The sequence below is a fragment of the Notamacropus eugenii genome, chromosome 5 (assembly GCF_028372415.1).
Source record: "Notamacropus eugenii isolate mMacEug1 chromosome 5, mMacEug1.pri_v2, whole genome shotgun sequence".
Taxonomy (NCBI): Eukaryota; Metazoa; Chordata; class Mammalia; order Diprotodontia; family Macropodidae; genus Notamacropus; species Notamacropus eugenii.
Window position 1 is genome coordinate 49,794,669 of NC_092876.1, and position 18,022 is coordinate 49,812,690.

At 47.0% G+C, this 18,022-nt stretch overlaps 1 protein-coding gene across 2 annotated transcripts in view; it reads left to right on the forward strand.

The window, feature by feature from the left end:
- Nucleotides 1-18,022, forward strand: part of PEX14 (peroxisomal biogenesis factor 14) — a 146,955-nt gene that overhangs the window by 122,466 nt on the left and 6,467 nt on the right. For both annotated transcript variants that reach the window (XM_072608832.1, XM_072608831.1), the window contains 3 exons: nt 3,380-3,465; nt 5,606-5,708; nt 6,868-6,965. In XM_072608832.1, coding sequence (XP_072464933.1) covers nt 3,380-3,465; nt 5,606-5,708; nt 6,868-6,965 — 287 coding nt within the window. The remainder of the gene's footprint in view (nt 1-3,379; nt 3,466-5,605; nt 5,709-6,867; nt 6,966-18,022) is intronic.

Below are 18,022 nucleotides of genomic sequence, written 5' to 3' on the forward strand. Positions count from 1 at the left end.
TCATGTGATCCCCACAACCCTGAGATACTGATGCTCTTAGGATCTACACCAGATTCCCAAACTGCCTAGAGTCACCTGCCCAGCCAGTAAGTGTATTCCTGAAACAGGACATGGATTCAGGTCTTTCTGATCCCAGGGACACTGATGCCAAATGCTGCTGCCACATGGGCTGTTTTGTACCCTAAAGCAGCTCTGTCAGTCCAATGGCCAGGAGAGGTCAGGTTTTCCAGATCCTAGTCCAGTTCACTTCAGCAAATGTTTGTTAAACACCAGCTATGTGCATTGCCCTGTGTGAGGTACTGGAGATACAAAGATGAAAATTAAGTTACTCCTGCCTTCAGGAGCTTTGTCCCTTCAGAATGGAGAAGGCAGGAGGGTACAGGAGAGAGAAAGCTGAGTTTAGAGTCAGAGGATCTGGGTTCAGATTCTTGCTCCACCACTTCCTGTTTGTGGGCGGGGCACTTGAGGTCTCTGAGAGAGTTATTACCAGATGGCCTCTTAAGGCATTTTGTAGCTCTCAGTCTATAGTCCCAGGATTCTTTGGGAATCCAGAAAGATTCAAGGCAGAATGTTGCCCATGGGGTACTACAGTGGGTGTCACTCCTCCTCAAGCCTGTAAGTGCCTACTCTGTGCCAGGTGCTGTACTTGACACTGGGGACACAGATGGAAGTGTGACCTCTCAGCCCATGGGGCTGGCCACCAAGTCAGAACAGTCTTTAGAAGGAGCCACTTGGCAGCCAGCTAGTGCTGCCTGTGCAGACCTTACAGAAAGTCATGCTCTTGTCGCTTTGCTCTGTTCTTTTTCATTGCAACGGATTCCTGTCTCAATCTTTGGAGAGAACAGAGCAGCCCTGTACTGGCTTGGGAGCTCCTGACCACTCTGTGCCTTCTCTCAGGGGAGCCGTGATCTCCTGTGGATGTGGCTGGCCCATGTCCACGTCCAGGGCCTCCTTCCAGGGCTCACAGTTCATGCTCCCTGATGCTTTCCTCTCTTACAGTCCAGAGCAGGAGGTCGCCTGACCAAGCTTCTGAAGCTTTCTTTACAGTTCTGGAGGTCTGGGGCTGGTGGGGGGGGGGAGGGAGGGAGAGAGATGGTCTCTCCTTTCTGATTCCCCTGGGAGATCTGAGGGAGTGGAAGGGAAAGGAGCTCAAGGGAAGAAATCCAAGTAGTTTGGGGTTTGGGGGGCGGAGGGAGGACTTTGGCCAGCTCTGCGTGTTTAATAAACATTTGCTGAACTGAATTGGACTAGACCTGGAGAACATTATTGCTGTGTCCGAGTCTGAGTTCTCCTTCCCTTTGAAAGCACCTCAGGCTAGGCAGAGCCCTCCCCAGGTCTGCTCCTCCTTCTCTTTCCCTTTCTGCCACCAGACAGAGTTGTATCACCCATCTCCAAAACGAGTAAAATGGCATTTCGGCTTCTTGTCTTTATAGACTCTCTGAACTTTAGGAAAGATCATTCTGGTCCCTTTTCATTAATAATGAAAACCAGAGGGCAATAAACTGTTCTTAGCGTGAGCATGACAGGAACGGAGGGAGCGCTGAGAGAGGTGAAGGGTGCATCTGACAAGGAACTACAGGTGTTCCTCCATTCCACACCGAGGTCAGGGCACTGGAAAGCTGGCTCTGCAGCTCGGCCCAACTTTAACCCCTTGGAGCCTGGAACAGCGGACTTGTGAAACTCGCTGCTCCGAGACTGACTCTCCCCTTGTCTGTGTTCACTGGATTTCTGAGGAACAGATGAGGATGCAGTTAGTTATTCTGAATACGTGCCAAGCATGGACATGCTCTTGTCTCTCAGGTCTGAGGCCACGCAGTGGACAGCTCATGCCCTAAGTAAAGCCCTGCTGAATACTGACCGTTGCAGGAAGTAGATTACTCTGCTTTCTTGTCTCCATTCTCTAATATTGAGCATTTATTAGAAGCATGGCCCAGGGACAAGCACATAAAGCTGGCCTCTGACTCCAGCCAGCTCCGCCTTCCATGCTCTTAACCAGTTCTCTAATCAGCTCATTGTGAAAGTGGATGATGGGGTGTCATGGAGGTTGTGCAGGGGACTCCTTTGAGGCATGATGCTGTCCATGAGACCAGATGCTTTCAGAGCCATCTTAAAACTCTCAGGTCCTAGGAGTCAATATGGGATTTCCTGGGGATTGTTTGCTTTCTTTTATGACAGATAGGGACCTCCAGATATCTGGATACCCTGGTCATGCAGCTTCTCTTAGAGGATGTTTCCTAGGCTTTGAGCGGGAAGTTTAGGGGAGAGCTTCCCAGTTATTGTTTTATGAAAGCGGCTCTGGGCAGGTCTTGCTTTGGCAAATCTCAGTCTGAAATCTACAGGCATTGAGGGAGGGAGGGGGGGAGTGAGTGTGGTGGCCAAAGGAGGACACTTCCAGGCATCTCGATCGATGGATGGAGCCTTGGTCTCTGCAGAAGCCCATTGAGCAGAGCTGAAAGGGGCTGGGGGGTGGGGGTGGGCTCTTCTGCTAAACCTTGGGAAGGCTGTGGTCCTGGATCTGCCTTGTTTGGGCTGTTGCCCAGAGGCCCCCTGTGTGTGTGTGCCCACATCCTGCTACTGAACTTTAAGAAAGATCGTTCTGCTGCCTCTGGATTATTAATGAAAAACCCCGGGCATCATGAGGGCCTTGCCAGCAGCTTTATGGGTGTGTGTTGGAGGGGAGGGGAGAGGAGGAAGGGTGTGAAGCTGTCAAATTACAGGGGGCTCTTGGTTTCATTTGGTGAGAAGAATTAGCCCCTGTGCTTTGCTCAGCTGAATTCTGATGCTCCCTTAATGAGGGTCAGGAATCTTTTGCTCTTCTCCCTAATCCATTTCTAGATTACTGTCTTTCTTGTGACATTAGTGTGATGGGAATGCTGTTTAGGGAACATGGCCTTGGGTTTCAGGTGTCCGACTCTGACCTTGATCTAAAGGGTTCCCCCCTGCACTAATGGAGGCTCTTGATGCACTGACCATTATGTGGTGGAGAGGAACAGGGGCGGAGCAGGCAAGTGGTCCCTGCTGTGAACTGTCACTGTGCCCCACTTAAGCTAGAGAGGACCCAAGCAGTCCCTGGACAGTGTCCTTTGTAGTGCTATTTCTCTGTTTCTAAGAGAGCTAGTTCATCAAGAACCTTCAGTCCTGGATCATGCTGTACCACCTCCTTGTCCTTCTCTCACTTATGGAGGAGACTCCGAAGGGCCACAGTGAGCAGAGGGCTGCCCTTAATGGCAAGAAGACTGGAGTTCAGATTCTGCTTTCAACACTCAGTAGCTCTGTAACCCTGGGCAAGTTAGCTCCTCCTTCCTCTCCTCCCCTCCAATTGGAACGAAAATGTGATGTCTATTTTCTTCACTTGTGTTTCTCTCTCTCCAACCATTAGACCCTGCAGGTTCTAGATGGCGAGATTATGGGGCTCTGACTATCATCATGGCAGGCATCGCCTTTGGCTTCCACCAGCTCTACAAGGTATGTGTGGCCCTGGCTGAGATCCTGAGGAGGCTGCCAAGTGTGCCACTTCTGGTGCCTCCTCCTCGGATCCCCATGCAGAGTGAGGAAAGGGCACAGCAACCATTTCCCTGGTTATGGACTTGAATGTGACAAGTGAGAAGTGCAGAGGGTGCCATGGATAGATAGCTCAGGTTCTTGTGTCTGCGGATGCCAGTGTTCTCAGAGCCATGATCATGTCTAAGCCATGGGTCTATCCTCCAGCCATTTATATCATATGTAGATCATAGTCTTTTGTGTATATAAGTATGGTATTAATCATAAACAGACAGAAATTCTGTTCATTGAAGAAGGCCATCCGTTTGCTAAGAGTTTTCATGCAAAGACATGGGCTTCCAAAGTGGCCCTTCAGATTGTCACGTAATTCCTCGCAGGAGTCAGCCATCTAGCCAAGAGAAGGCCAGGCTGTGGTTTGGAGTCATTCTGAGTGTGGCTATTCCCCAGAAATGGGAGACCTCTGAGAACACAGGGGATGAGAGAGCAAGTGGGGAACACTGGCCCCACTGTGCTGATGCACCTTCCCCACCCTTGTTCCCCTCTGTAGGTGCTACTTCTGCCAGCATTGAGATATTCAAAATCACTCTTCATCTTAGAATCCTATCTGAAAGGCCTTAAGAGGCCGCCTAGTCAAACCCGCGTGAATCCGTAGTCCCCTTGGTCACATTTCACTAAACTTGTTGAGAGTTAGGTTAACTCATGTTAAACTTGAAATCTCTTGCTCAGCTCCAATGCACCTCTGCTGCAGGACTCCTAGCTTCTGCCTGATTCCAAAACTGTCAGCTGACTAAGAAACAGGAGGTAGCTTTCTGTTTGTAAAGTCCAGTGCCAAAGGTGGATGTTTCAGTATCAAAACTTCTAAACAACAGTTCCACAGTCCTGGCACCCTCCTTCGTGTGTTATTTATTGTATGTAGAAAACTGCAGTCTAAACACTAGGTCAAAGTAGAAAGAAGAGTAAACTTCTGAAAGTCTTTTCAGATAAGTGCCTCATATAATAAATAATAAGTAATGGTTAGTTCACTCAGCAGTCCAAGGACGCAGTAATGTCCCACTAATATAGGCAGGAAGGTGTGTCTTTGGATGTGGATATAAGTTCTGGACTCTTTCCCTCTGGACCTTAGAGAGACAGAGAAGTGAGAGTGGAAAGGTAGGGGAGGGTTAGGGGATAGGCCCAGGACCTGTGATGTCATTGGTAAAGGGACCTCCATAGATCAGGGCCCATCTGCACCTTCATTCTCTGCAACTTTAAGGTAGTCTTTGAGAGGTTGAGTGGCTTGGGGATAGAAAAAAAATGAATGAATGAAAGGAGCAGTCCAAGTGTGGACAGGTAGTTATCAAATGGAGGAGAGGCCAGGCTTCTGCTTTCCCTCTGGGCATGGAAGGCCTTAGCCAGGAGGACCCTCACTCAGAGCACCTGCTCCCTGGCTTTGAACTTTACGAGTTCTCCACTCTGGTGGTAACTTTGACATTGGCGTGTTTCAGCAGTGTTGTGGGCAAGAACTAATGCCAGCCATTGGGAAGAGCACTTTGCAGAAGAGATGAGAAAGTGCTTACATAGAAATGTTAAATGATGAGCTTCACTTAGGAGTGGTTCCCACAAACCCCTTGTGAGTCACCTCCTTTTCCCTCCCCAGTAAGAAACTATTAATGGAGAAGTTGCTGTTTCTCCTTTTATGGGGGCCAGGTGGGCCCAGAATCCCTACTTTTCAGAGCAGCCTGCTGAGAGTGAGGTTGGGGGGCAGGCTTCCCTCTTCTGGACACTGTCTGCTCACACATGTCAGAGGTCCTGCCATTTGAGTCCAGCTGGAGGGGTGATTTGGAGGTTATTCTGAGAGTTCACAGACAAGGGGTGGGCTTCCTGAGACCCCATAGACTTTGCATGAAGCCGACAGAGCAGAGGTCCCCAGAAATGGTGAGGTTCTGACCCTGGCCTCTCTCCTAACTTTGAGAAGATTCTTGTGAAGTGTTTGTTGAGACTCTGCTTGGGAGGGGAGGATCCAGGGAATTAAAAGCTGGTCCAAGGGAGCGTAGGGTGTCTGGGAAGTGAGGGGCTGGGAGCTGGGGGCAAGCGGCCACTGCTGACACCTGTCCACTTCTTGCAGAAATACCTGCTCCCTCTGCTCATGGGAGGTAAGGAGGACAGGAAACAGCTCCAGAGAATCGAGGCGAATATCTCCGAGATGAGTGGCAGCATGACGCAGACAGGTAGAGACTGATGGCTCCATCGGCTCGCCCCTGCGAGCCCCCAGCATGCCCCCCCCCCTCTGTGCGGTGACTTCATTTATCTGCTCGAGAATCTGTTCACATTTGCAAATGAAGCCGCCGTCATTTCGGTTTAATTTGAAATTGCTTGTTTACTGTCGGCGCGGCCTCAATTAATTATGTTTTTACGGAAAGGCTCCCAACCTCAGAATATTAATAAGGGGAATAAAATGACAGCCTTTCCAGGGGCTGTAAAGTTCATTTTTAATTTCTGCTTCTCTGAGGTTTTCAGGGGGGTTTTCGGTGATTTTCCCCCCTTCCCTCTAAGAATCCAAAGCGGGGTCAAGAGAGTCTGTGATTACTGTGGCTCCCGCGACCCCAGCAACCGTCCCTGTTATTGACTCCATGGGACTCTCGTGCATTTCCCAGCACCCTTGTGATGGCCCACGTTAGCTGTAAACTGTCACACCAGTGGGCTGCTTTTTTCCTTCGTGAACTTGTTTATGGGATGGAAGGTCTGGATCAAAAAACAAAAAACAGACAGAAGAGTTTCCCAAGCCACTGGCCAAGAGTTTTTCTTTTGTGTGACCTGGGGCTCATGGTGGGGTCTGCCTTAGAACCTGTCGGGAGTCTGTGCACCAAAGAATGGGGGTGGCCAGCCAGTGGCAGGGAAAGGAGCCCCTATGACCCTCGGGAGGGAATGGGACACAATGGAGAGAGAAGGGAAAAAGGAGCAGCCAGAGAAACCCACTTTTCTATTTTTAGTCTTTCCTGGGTGGTGTTTATCAGGAAGGAAAGGGAAATCATTCTATTTCAGAATTGAAAATTCTCTGCTAGTTCCATGAGGGCACGTGTGAGGCACCACCAGATGAATGATGCAAACACCATCGAAGTTGGGAGAGCTGAGCAAATCCTGAGTAGATCTAATTAGGAGGGAGAGGTTTTGGATGGATATACTGTTGCCTATAGACAACTCTACAATGGAAAGATAAACTAGAAATACTGGAGGTTAGATGCAGTGCAGGTAGATTGCCCATAGCACTGATGAATTATAAGGGAGAGAGAGGAAGAGGGAGCATCCCTCGATAAATTAAAGAGAGAGAGAGAAGGGAACCTCCGAAGACCACTCTCACTGAGCTGTAACTGCTTTCTCCCTGCACAGTGACTCAGTTACAGGCGACATTAGCCTCTGTCCAAGAAATACTGATCCAGCAGCAACAGAAAATCCAGGATCTCACCCAGGAGCTGGCTGCCTCCAAGGTACTTCAGGTCTCCATTCATTTCTTCCTTGTGTGCAGTGGGCTGACCATGTCTCCAGCCTGGTCAGAAATAGCCCCACCCCTGAGGTTGTTGAGTGACCATATCCATCAACACGGCTTGTCCAGAGCAGGGAGACCAACGCCAGAGAGTTGGCTTGGCATTTAATGATAGGATTCAGTTGTACCTGCGCTACAGCAAGGAAACCTCCTTGCAGAGCCCATGGGCAACAACATCCCACACCCATGGAGCTCGGGGAGGGGATGGGGGTGAGAGGCCAGGTGGAGGGAGGGGGGGGTATCCCAGTTTGATTTGGATTTGAGTCTTCTGGCACTAGTGAAGTGAAAAGAGCCCTGGCTTTGGAGGCAGAGGACCGGGTCCGGATTCTGCCCAGGCAGCATACCCCCTCTGGGACCCTAGATGAGCCCCTGGCTTTTTTGTGACTTTGATTTCCTCATTCTAAAAGTGAAGGAGTTGAGCGAGGTGATCGCTGACGGTCTGTCTAGGCCCAAGCCTTGTCACATGCCTCTGCTGATTGAAAACAACTATCACAGAGAGGCCAAGGAGAGATTTGCGCTGGTTCTCTGCTGTGGCTAGCCATTAGAATGCCTTGTCCCCTTCCTGCCCCTCCCCCTCCGACTGCTGTAATACGCATGAGTGTGTACACATGGATACATGGATCTGTGGGTAAATGATATCCCCACAAACATGTGTGCACATGTATATACACAGATCTATGGGTGAATAATATGCCCACAAGTGTGTGTGCATATATGTGCACACATGCATACAAGGAACTGTGGGAGAATATTATGCCCACAAACACATGTGTGCATATAGGTACACATGTGCATGCATGAATCTGTAGGTAAATGGTCCTTGCAAGCATCTATGCGCACACGTACACATGGATCTGTGGGTGAATAGCCCCTACAAACGCATGCACATATGTACACACATGTACACATGAATCTGTGAGTGAATGGTATGCCCACAAGCATGTGTGTGCATGACTGTCTCCTTTATAAGCTCCTCCAGGGAGGGTCCATTCCTCTTATGGCTGTCTGCCTAGCTCCTGGTACAGTCCTGGCACATCGTGGATACTTAATAAATGCTGAGTGATTGATTGAGTGCTGCAGGTTTTCTAACCTTAGGTATGTTAATGTCAGGAGATGTTATAGGACTGTCATTCTGATTGAGAGCACTTCTGTATACAGTATTCCAAATTTGGGTTCTTAGAGAAAAAACTGGCAGCTAGGAGAAGGAGCTACAGGGGAGGGAGTGCTGGACCTGAAATTCAAATCCAACTTTAGACTCTTTCTAGCTGGGCAGCCCTGAGCAAGCCGCTTGACCTTTGTGTGCCTTAGTTTCCTCATCTGTACAGTGGGGATTATAATAACACCTACCTCCCGCAGTTGTTGTGAGGAAACCTTAAAGTCTTTATATAAATACTGGCTAGCTCTTGGAAGCTCACGAGCAGAATCCTTTCATAAAACAGGGTCACAGGGGAGGGTCAGTTGGGTTTGAAGAAGGTCATCTAAGCAGAGTTATCACAAGACCATGTAAGAGGGAAGCTGGGAGGAGGAGAGCAGAGAGGTACTGGGTGAAAAAGGTCTCCCAGGTTCTATAGTTTTTAATAAAAGCTCTCTTCACAATCCTCATGAAGCAAGCCAGAGTCACTGGTGGCCGTTGTGCTAGCCCAGCCTGGAGCATGCTTCCAGAGAAGTCGGGGGCAGGGGGGTTGGGGGGTGTAGGAATAATGGTGTGAGTGGAGTCACACACCCGCATTGGAGGCACCACGCCCATGAGGTCCTGGAGGGAGCACTCGAGGACAGGATCACCAGGGATGACCCCAGAGCAGAACTCATCCTTACACTTCGTTGACTGAATGTATTTTACCTTGTGTTCTGGAAGAGTGTTTGACTCAGTGGAGCTAGCCGCCACCTGAAAGCTCTCCTGCAAGTTGTCCCACATGCGTGTGCATACCAGAAAGATGTTGAGTTTCTTGAGCGATAAAACACAGAGAGCCTTTTCCTGTGACTCTGTGGTCATCAGTGGAAGTCTTCACCCCTCTCTGGTGGAGATTCAGTATAGAACCGACAGGAAGGAGGGATCCCCTAGCTGCTGAGGTCCTCCTCAGGACAGCTGTTCCTGTGTCCTAGCATCACTGAACCCTGCAGAGCCTTCTGGAGGAAGCCAAGAACCTCTTGTAGAGTTTCCCCTTTCATTCACACAGGAAGAAGAATCAAGTAGCTTAGAAGTGCTTGTGGCCTTGATGAAGAGCTGCAGGCACCATAGAGCTTGTAATCCAGTGTAGATGCCTTGGACAGATACTACAGATAGAGGGGGAAGACAACAGGCAGGAATCCTTGTGAGAAGATTGCAGGGCTACTAAATGACTCCAGATTTGTCCTTTGAAGAGAACCATGACTTTAGGAAGGGGATGGAATACCTTGCAAGTGAATTGAATTTAAGTGAGGGAGGGCTGTGCAGAGCAGCCTCTCTCTCTCCTCCAGAATCAGCTGGGTCCAGTGGCAGGATCAGTATCACTAGAGATGACCCCAGATGCAGTGGGAGACCTTTGCCTTTTTAAACTAAGATCTTTCCTAGGTCTTAGTTTGTCTGAGGCAACACCCATTCAGTGATTTAAGGTTGAGTAAGAAATGAAGCAAAAGATGGCCTCATTTGCCTATTCAAAAAAAAAAAATCAATATCCGAGGGGAAGACCCTTAGGGTTTCTGGGCAGAATAGAAAATGTTTCTGTTTACGCTCACTCTGAGCCATCACAACCCAAACAATGACCAACACAGGCTTGGGCTGGGACTTATTATTGGCCGATCAGTGAGAGCCAAAATGATTTGGGTTTAAGGTATAGTCAGATAGCACCATTAGAATCTGAATGGGCTTTGTCACATCCAGTTTAATGGAGTTCTAGTTCAAAAAATTAATATTCCTTTGGGCAGAGCACCCGTATGTGAGTGTAGGACTTCCCATGTGGAGGGAGGGGCTGCATTGCCCAGTTAGAGCTGGCCAGTTGGGTCCCCAGTGGGGCAGCTCCTACTACTGCTCCTCACAGATTGTTTGTCCTTCGTTCTTGAGGTAAACCAGTGACATCAGGAAAGTGATGTCTTGAAATGAAGACCTGTCTCTGACACTCATATTCTACCAGTGTTGTTGTATGGTTTTTGAATAATGGGGCACTAGAGTCTCTTTGTGACTCCATGGGCAATGACCAGGTTGCAACACAGAACAAGTCAGGAACAGCAAAGAAGCACCAGAGAAAATAAAGCTTGTCATCAAAGAGGTAGAGTATCAGAAAAGAGAATGGCCTGATCATGGGGCCCGAGTGAGCAATCTCTGTCTGATTGCTCCCCGGCACTCTCACCCTACCAGAGGAAAGCACGTCGGATGGACTCCTTTTCCATTGGGGGAGGATGGGCAGGTGTGGGTAGGGCTTCAAGGTGCTTCACTGGCATCTTTCCTTCTTTCCAGTCCAGTAGGTTGTTATCCTGGGGCTTCTTGTTCCAAGATCTGAGCATCGGCGAGCCCCCAGGGTAGAGGTTGTGGCGTTGTTGTCACCTGGCCAAGTGGTTCCATTTGTTGTCACTCTTCTCTGAGTAAGGCTTCCTGGATGAACTCCATCGTCTGCTGATCCCTTCCATCATTCTGTACACAGTCCTTTTCTCAGCACTTTGTGTTGTCTGACTCAGTTACTAGGGACTCTTTTCCGCATTGCTCAGCAGTCGTTGTTTAGTCTAAGGTGGGTGTCTCCAGTTAGGGTCGAAGCTCCTGGAGGGTAGGAATTGCATATTCTTTTTATTAGGAATCCCTTTTATCATCTGATGAACACAAGCGGTCCCCGATTAAACATCAGCCTCCCAGCCAAAGCAGATCAGCCCGGTCAGCTCCCAAAGGACCTGGGAGGAGGAAGAGCAGTGCTGAAGGTCCATCTTGAGTCCGTCTGCCACCTCTTGTTCTCTTCCCCAGATATCCTTCCCAAAACGCTGGAGAGCACTTTTTTTCTGGGAGTCCTTAGCTTGTGCTTTCAAGAGCTGGAGACAGAATTGCCTTCCTGGAGAAAGGAGCGTGGCAGGGATAGATGATCTAAGTTCTGTTGGAGCCTCCTGTGCTGTGTCTGCACAGGATTTGACTCTTGTGTGTTTACCAAGATCAAGGTGGCTGGATGGTGTAGTGAGTACAACAGCACTGGGCTCAGACCTCAGATGCCAGCCTCTGACACTTTACCAGCTATGTGACCCTACTGAAGTCACTTCATTCCTCTCAGTCTCAGTTTCCACATCTGTGAAAATAGCACCCACCTCACAGTCCAGTTGTGATGAGGATCCAGGGTGGTAGCGCCCGTCAGTCACTTTGCAAACCTTGAAGTGCTCCATAAATGCTGGCTGTCACCATCATGGACACGTTGGTTTTGAGAATGTGCTTCAGGTCGTACTTAGGCTCTTGCACTGATCCAAGCAGTGACTTTCCTGACAGTCTCTCTCCTGGAGAAGGAACAAAGCTGCCGCTTTGCCAGCCACATTGACATCAGCATTTAGGGGCCTTTTGGTTATCTGTGCCTGATGTGGGGTCTGCACAAACTGCTGTCCCCATCCCACACACAGAGCTGCCACTGGTTCCCTCCTGGGGCTTCTTTGTGGTCAGTGGCTGCTTCTTGCCATGGAACACGCTCTGTGCCATAGGACCCACACGGCAGCACCACCAGAAACAAGCCATGAAAGCCAATTTATGGTCACAGCTCTGCTATCTTTTGGAGCTGTGGTCTGCCAGTGGCCTGAAGCCATTCCGGAAATTGGAAAACTGTTTTCAGATCTTAAGAATTAAGATTAAGACCACATGTTGGGTTTTGAGAAGGAAAAGACCAGGAGAATTCTGCTTGGTGGTTTAGAACAGCTTTTACAAGTTTCTTGCACTTTTATTTATTTATTTATTTTTGGGAACCCTCTGTCCTGCCACCCTCCTTATTTTCTCCTGTGCTGAAATGTAAAGCATGCTGTTTTGGTATCTAAACCCCATGTGTACGAAGACTTTGGTAACCCCATAAACCAAAGAGTAAAAGCTGTGTTTTCTCAGCTGTAATGTAAGTTTTTATATCTGCTTTCCAAGCTCCTACTGGAGCACTGTAAAAAATTAAAAAGAGAAGCTTTAAGTAATTAAAAAACCTACATAAAACCAAAGGCTGTGAGTTTTCTACAACTGTTTTTTAAAGAGACTGACTAAAAAGCCCCAGATGTCAGATTTTATTTCTAAATCCCAGGCATCTGGCACCATATGCGTTTGGAAATTTGAGTTCTTTGCCGGCCGGTGAGTAGCAATTGCTCCCTTTTTAATGTGTTGCTGTAGCTTTCAAGGTCTTAGAGCAGCCAGAACAGTGGCAGCTCCTGGGTTCTCGCCTGTCTGAATCCCATGGGAATACACGGTTGCAAATGAGTATGTGTGTGTGGCGAGTACACTTCTACCACCAAAGTCCTTCCAAGCCCAGCTTCTTACATCTGGAAGCACTGAAGGCAGCACTCCCTGCCAAAGGTGAGGGGACTCTGTGCCAGAGGAATGAGACCTCCATTGCTCCACTGACCCACAAGCTTAGAGAAGGTTCCCGTAAGCTTCTCATGGCCCTTACCACACTGTGATCCACTCATTTATTTAACAAACATTTATTGAGCTTCTCTTCTATGCAAGACCCTGTGTTCACTCCTCTTAGGCTGATTCTCTTCTCCCCACCTTGTATTTGTTACTTGACTTGTCTGGGTCTGTCCTTGTGGGAGGGTAATAAGGAACAGAGAAAAAAATTTAGGAGTGACCACCTTCCGGGGAGCCCTAATTAATAGCTCATTTAAAAACTACTTGGAGGTTGACTGGAGTCTATGTGGGCTCCTGTCAGGCACACCTGTGGCCTTTAAAACGATTTGATCCAACTAGTTACAGCATTTGTAAAAACAGTTGCTGTAGTGGCTGTCCTGTTCTCTGTCCATCACAGCAGGAATTACTGTAAGGAAATGGGGGAGGATGTTGGGTTGTGTGATTATTATTCCTTGGTGCACCATGTGGTTTCTGCTCTTAGCAGGAAAGGTATTAGAAATTAAGTCTTTTGGAACAGTTTCTTTTAAACTGGGAAATATTGAAATCTATTCCAGCAGAATATAATAATGCTCAGTGGCCCATAGATGATGATCATTACTTACCTATGTGATTGCTTTCATTCAGTTCAGCATACATTAAGTTCCTACTATGTGACTTCAAACAAGCTGTAGACAAAGAAAAATCACCACCAACCCATTTCCTGATGTGAAGCAGTTGCCACAATGAGGAGGCCTAAGTTGCTCTGAAACCATTTTGGCATCAAGCACTTGATCTCCAAACCAAGTGGTTTTGGTCCGCAAATATCAATTCATTTGCAGATCTTGTGGAGCAGGGCAGAGAAAGATGGGGAGTGATTTTTGCTTTGAAAAACAGCAAAATCAAGTTGACGGGAAGAAAGGAAAGTTTTAGAAAGCTTGGCATGAGATGCCCTCAGGCAGATCATCTGAAGAGCATGTCTGGAAGAGTCTGGAAGGAGGAGAGCAAACAAATGGAAAACCAAGCATCTCTTGGCTTTTTTATAACAAAACATTTTCATTACCAGTGACAGTGGAACCACCATATTTGAACTCATTGACACTAGACCCCTGTTCATGAGCTGTGTGAAGAAGTAGAAATGGCATTCACCAAGGAAAAATGGGGAAAGTGGCTGCATCAGACCATTACACAATGAGGAAGTCTGCTGGAGATGACATGGTTTTAAAAACATTGAGGGATTGATTTTTAGGATAACTGAAAGAGGGGAAACTACCCAAAGACTGGAATAAATAAATTGTGGACTGTGTTATTTCTGAATACAAAGGGTGACCTCACTAACTACAGAACCAGGTGTTTACTTTCTCATCTCTAAAACTTTGTGAGAATGGTCTCTACCTAAACCCTGGATGAAAACAGGAGAGAAACAGTGAGGTTTTGCAAGTGCAGTCCGTAGCAGAGTATCCCTTCACAGCAAAAGATTCAGTGGTCCTGGTAGAAAGACACGTCACTTGACAGAGCTAGATGCCTCCTTCACATATTTCTTCTGTATGTGTGTCCCATGCATGTGGTTGGCAACCAGCAAACATTAAATGCTTGCTGTATGCCAGGCACAGAGCGAAATACTCGGGATGCAAAGAGCCGAGGGAAGTTGTCTCTGTCCTCAAGTAACATATTCTGGGGGAGAAAACACGTACATAAGTAATTGATTCAAAGTGACCAGAGAGTCCTTTTGGGAAGGGGAGAGGTCATCAGGAAATTGCTTCTTGTAAATTATGATTCTTGAACTGCTGATTCACCCAACAAACCAAGAATTCCAAGAGGCAGAAGTAGAATGGAGAGATGATGCAGAATTTCCCAATAGATAGAATCACGGAGATAACTTTGTTGAATCATCTTCCAGCTGTCAACATCACATGAGGCAGAGAACAGAGAGATGTCTATTTGCCCAGGGTGTTTGTTGCTATTGCATAGTGTACCCAGTGCAGCATCTAGACAGAAGAGGGATCCCCAGTAGGTGGGCAAGGCCTCCCTAAAGATGCCCCAAATGTGTCTGACGTCATGCCCCAGAATACTGGGTTCTCCTCAGTTCATGCAGGAGAAAGCAAACAATAAATAAATAATAGTTAATTAGTGTGTGTACGCATGCACATGGGTGTATGTGTGTGTAAATGTATGTATGTGTATGCCTTGAATGGGCACAATTCTAACTGAACCCAGAATTAAATAAGAGAGTAGACTGGATTGTCTTTGGGGAATTGTACAGCACTTTAATTGATTCTAGGCAGCTCTCTGTCATAAGAATTGTCATTTTAACACCAGTGTTCTTCTGTGATGCTCTGTAGCTATGAATCATGAAATACCACATTCCCCAGAGAAACAGAGTGACTGGTGGCCCAAAGTCCAGTGGGCAACATCCCATGCTTGGTAGAGCTCAGACAGTGATAACTGATAACACAGAGGGGATGCAGCTTCACAAATCCACACAGCCCATAATTTATGTGCAAAAAAGGAGCATCAGCAGCAGAATGGGGGGCTGCAGTCTGAGAATGAGGAGTTGGAGATGACCAGTCCACATGTGTGCCCAATAGCCACAGAAGGTGGTTAAATGCCCTACAGGATGGTCTCCTGCAAACTGGATCAGTCCTCTTCAGATGCTGGATTTATGGGAGGACATGATGAGAATCATGCAGGAGAAGGAGGTGTACTTTGTGCACTAATGTGGCGTTGAAATGACCGATGCAGCAAAGCACGTGAGCAGACCCCACACCAGACTCTGAGGACACAGAGATAAAAAATGATGCTGTCTGTCCTCAGGGAACTTATAAAGAGTTATAATGGACAAGGTAGACTGTGAGAAGGGCAGATCAAGTGCCTTGAGACTTCATCCATGTTCCCAGCTGCTCCAAGATAAGCATCCTATGGAATGATCGTAACAAGAATAGCAGCTGCCATTCGCACAGCACTTTGTAATGACATGGGGCTCTACAGTACATCTCTTATCACATCTGCTCTGACGACAGCCCTGTAACATACAATTTTCAGCCCCTCTTGTGAATGGAGACTAAGCTCAGAGACTTTTGACTCAGTGACCTGCAACTGGGCCATCCCATTGCCGTGTTTATAAGGAACCTTGTTATGGTGCACAGACATGATGGGGCTTCCATGAGGGTGTCCAGAATCTCACAGTTGGGAGGGGCCTCAGAATCAATCTGGTACACTCACGTTAGAACATAAAGACTCTACAGAATACCTGAGAAGGGGCCGTCCAGTCTCTCGTGGGGGAAGGCTCTGGAGGTAGTCCCTCCACTTTGTAGAAGCTCCTGTTACATGGGGGTTTTCCTGACATCAAACCCAAATGTGCTTCTACAGTTTACACACTCATTGCTCCTGACTCTCTCTTCTGGTGATAGATGTGCAAATAGATTAAGACAATTCTCATATTCCCTGGAGTTTTCTCTTCTTTAGGCTAAACATCCCTGGTCACTTCAACTAGTTCTTACATAGCATCATCTCAAGGCTCTTCATTTGTCTGGTTATCAGTTGCACATTATCAATGTCCTTCCTAAAATGTGGCCCTTAAAAATCTTTCACTACTATGCCATTAGAGAAAAATTCATAAGCAAGAGATGAGATCACAAAGGATGAAATAAATTATTTCAATTATAGAAAATTGAAAAGTTTTTGCATAAACAAAATCATTGCTGCTAGAATAAGAAGAGAAATAATTGAGTGCAAAAGAAATCTTTGTCAAGAGTCTTGGTATCCAAGCTATGTAGGAAACTGACAAAAATACAGAGGACTAGTAGCCATTCCCCAGTAAATGATCAAGAATCACAGACTATCCAACAGATGAAAACAGTTGGAACATCAGCTCACACCTCGTGAAGTGGCAAAGACAATTTTTTTTGTTGTTGTTCTGGGCAGAAACTTCTCATAAGACAGATTAGCACGTTATTCTTCATTCATGGCTATCTGGAGCGATGTAAGTGCTTTGCCCACGTTCCCTTGCCAAGGTGAAGAAAAGAAATGAGGGCTCTGGACAGACAGGTGTATGAATACACCGTTGGTGGAGTTTTGAGTTATTGTAACCCTTCTGGAAAACAGTGTAGTATTATGTGAGACAAGTCACTCATCTTTTCATAGCTTTTCATACCCTTTGACTTAGCAACCCTACTGCTGGGCTTATACATAACTCAGAGAGGTCAGCAACTGGAAGGGCCCATTTGTACCAAAATATCTGTAGTATGAATTACTGAGTGAACAGGAATTCATTAAGTGCTTACTATTTGTAAAGTACTAGGGATAATAGTCTGTTTGTGTGCATGTGCGTGTGTGCACACGCATATAAAAATGAGGGAATCCTTCCTCTGAAGGAGCACGTTCTAGCAGGGGAGAATGGTTCAGTCACAAGAGAGATGGTGTAGCCCTTTTGGTGGTAGCAGACTACTAAAATCAAAGTGGGAGTTAATCATTTGGTGAAAGGATGAACAGATTGTGGGCCACAAATGTAATTGTTCTGTGACGTGAGAAATGAGAAATATGAGGGATTTATGAACAAATGTAGAGGGAAGTCTGAATGGGAGTGGCCACTCTGCAGGTAACTGGAATGATTGCTGTCCATCTTGGAGAGCTGCCTTGCACCACCTTCCTCATGATAGGGGTGGAGCGACTATGAATGAGGAGTGTGCTATGACCTGGGCTCTCTGTTTTTGCTGGTTTTCCTTAAGTCTTTTTCCTTTGTTATGAAAGAGGATTAGGAAAAGGGAATGAAGTGTGAGAGGAGATTGAGTGAAGAGGACTTCAGTATGTCAACAAAAGGCCACCATCAACCTGTGACTCCTACAAGTGGGGCCTCCCTCTTTTAAAAGTCATATTACTTTGGAGGGGGGCTGCGCTATTATAGAGTTGACTTCCATCGAGCTGGCAATTTTACCCTCTTGCATCTCATAAGAACTGTTGCCGAGCCCTGTCTCAACTTGTGCTTGTAACACTGACTTTTTGAGACTGGTTTCTAGCCTTTCCGGATCTTTTGGATCCTGAACTCAGTCATCCAATTTGGGAGCTTTCTCTCTTAGGTTGGCTTCACCTCTAAATCTGATAAGTATGGGACATATGCCTTTATCCAAGTCATTCATAAAAATGTTGAATAGTGCAGAGCCCAGTGTGGACCCCTGCCTGGGCACCCACTGGAGGCCTCCGCCATCTACATCTTCCCATTAACTGCTACGCTTTGGATCCAGCCCTTTCACTGGTTTTGAATCCATTTCATTGTACCATCATTTAGCTCACATCTTTCCTTTTCGATAAGAATAGCATAAAGGAATTGTCAAATGCTTTGCTAAAATATATGGAAATGATATTATAGAGCAGTCCTCTGATTAATGAATGAACAAATGGATGAGTAAATGAAAAAGCATTTATTAAGCTCTTACTGTTTGCCAGACATGGTGCTGAGCTTTGGGGATACAGATACAAAAGAGCCCTTG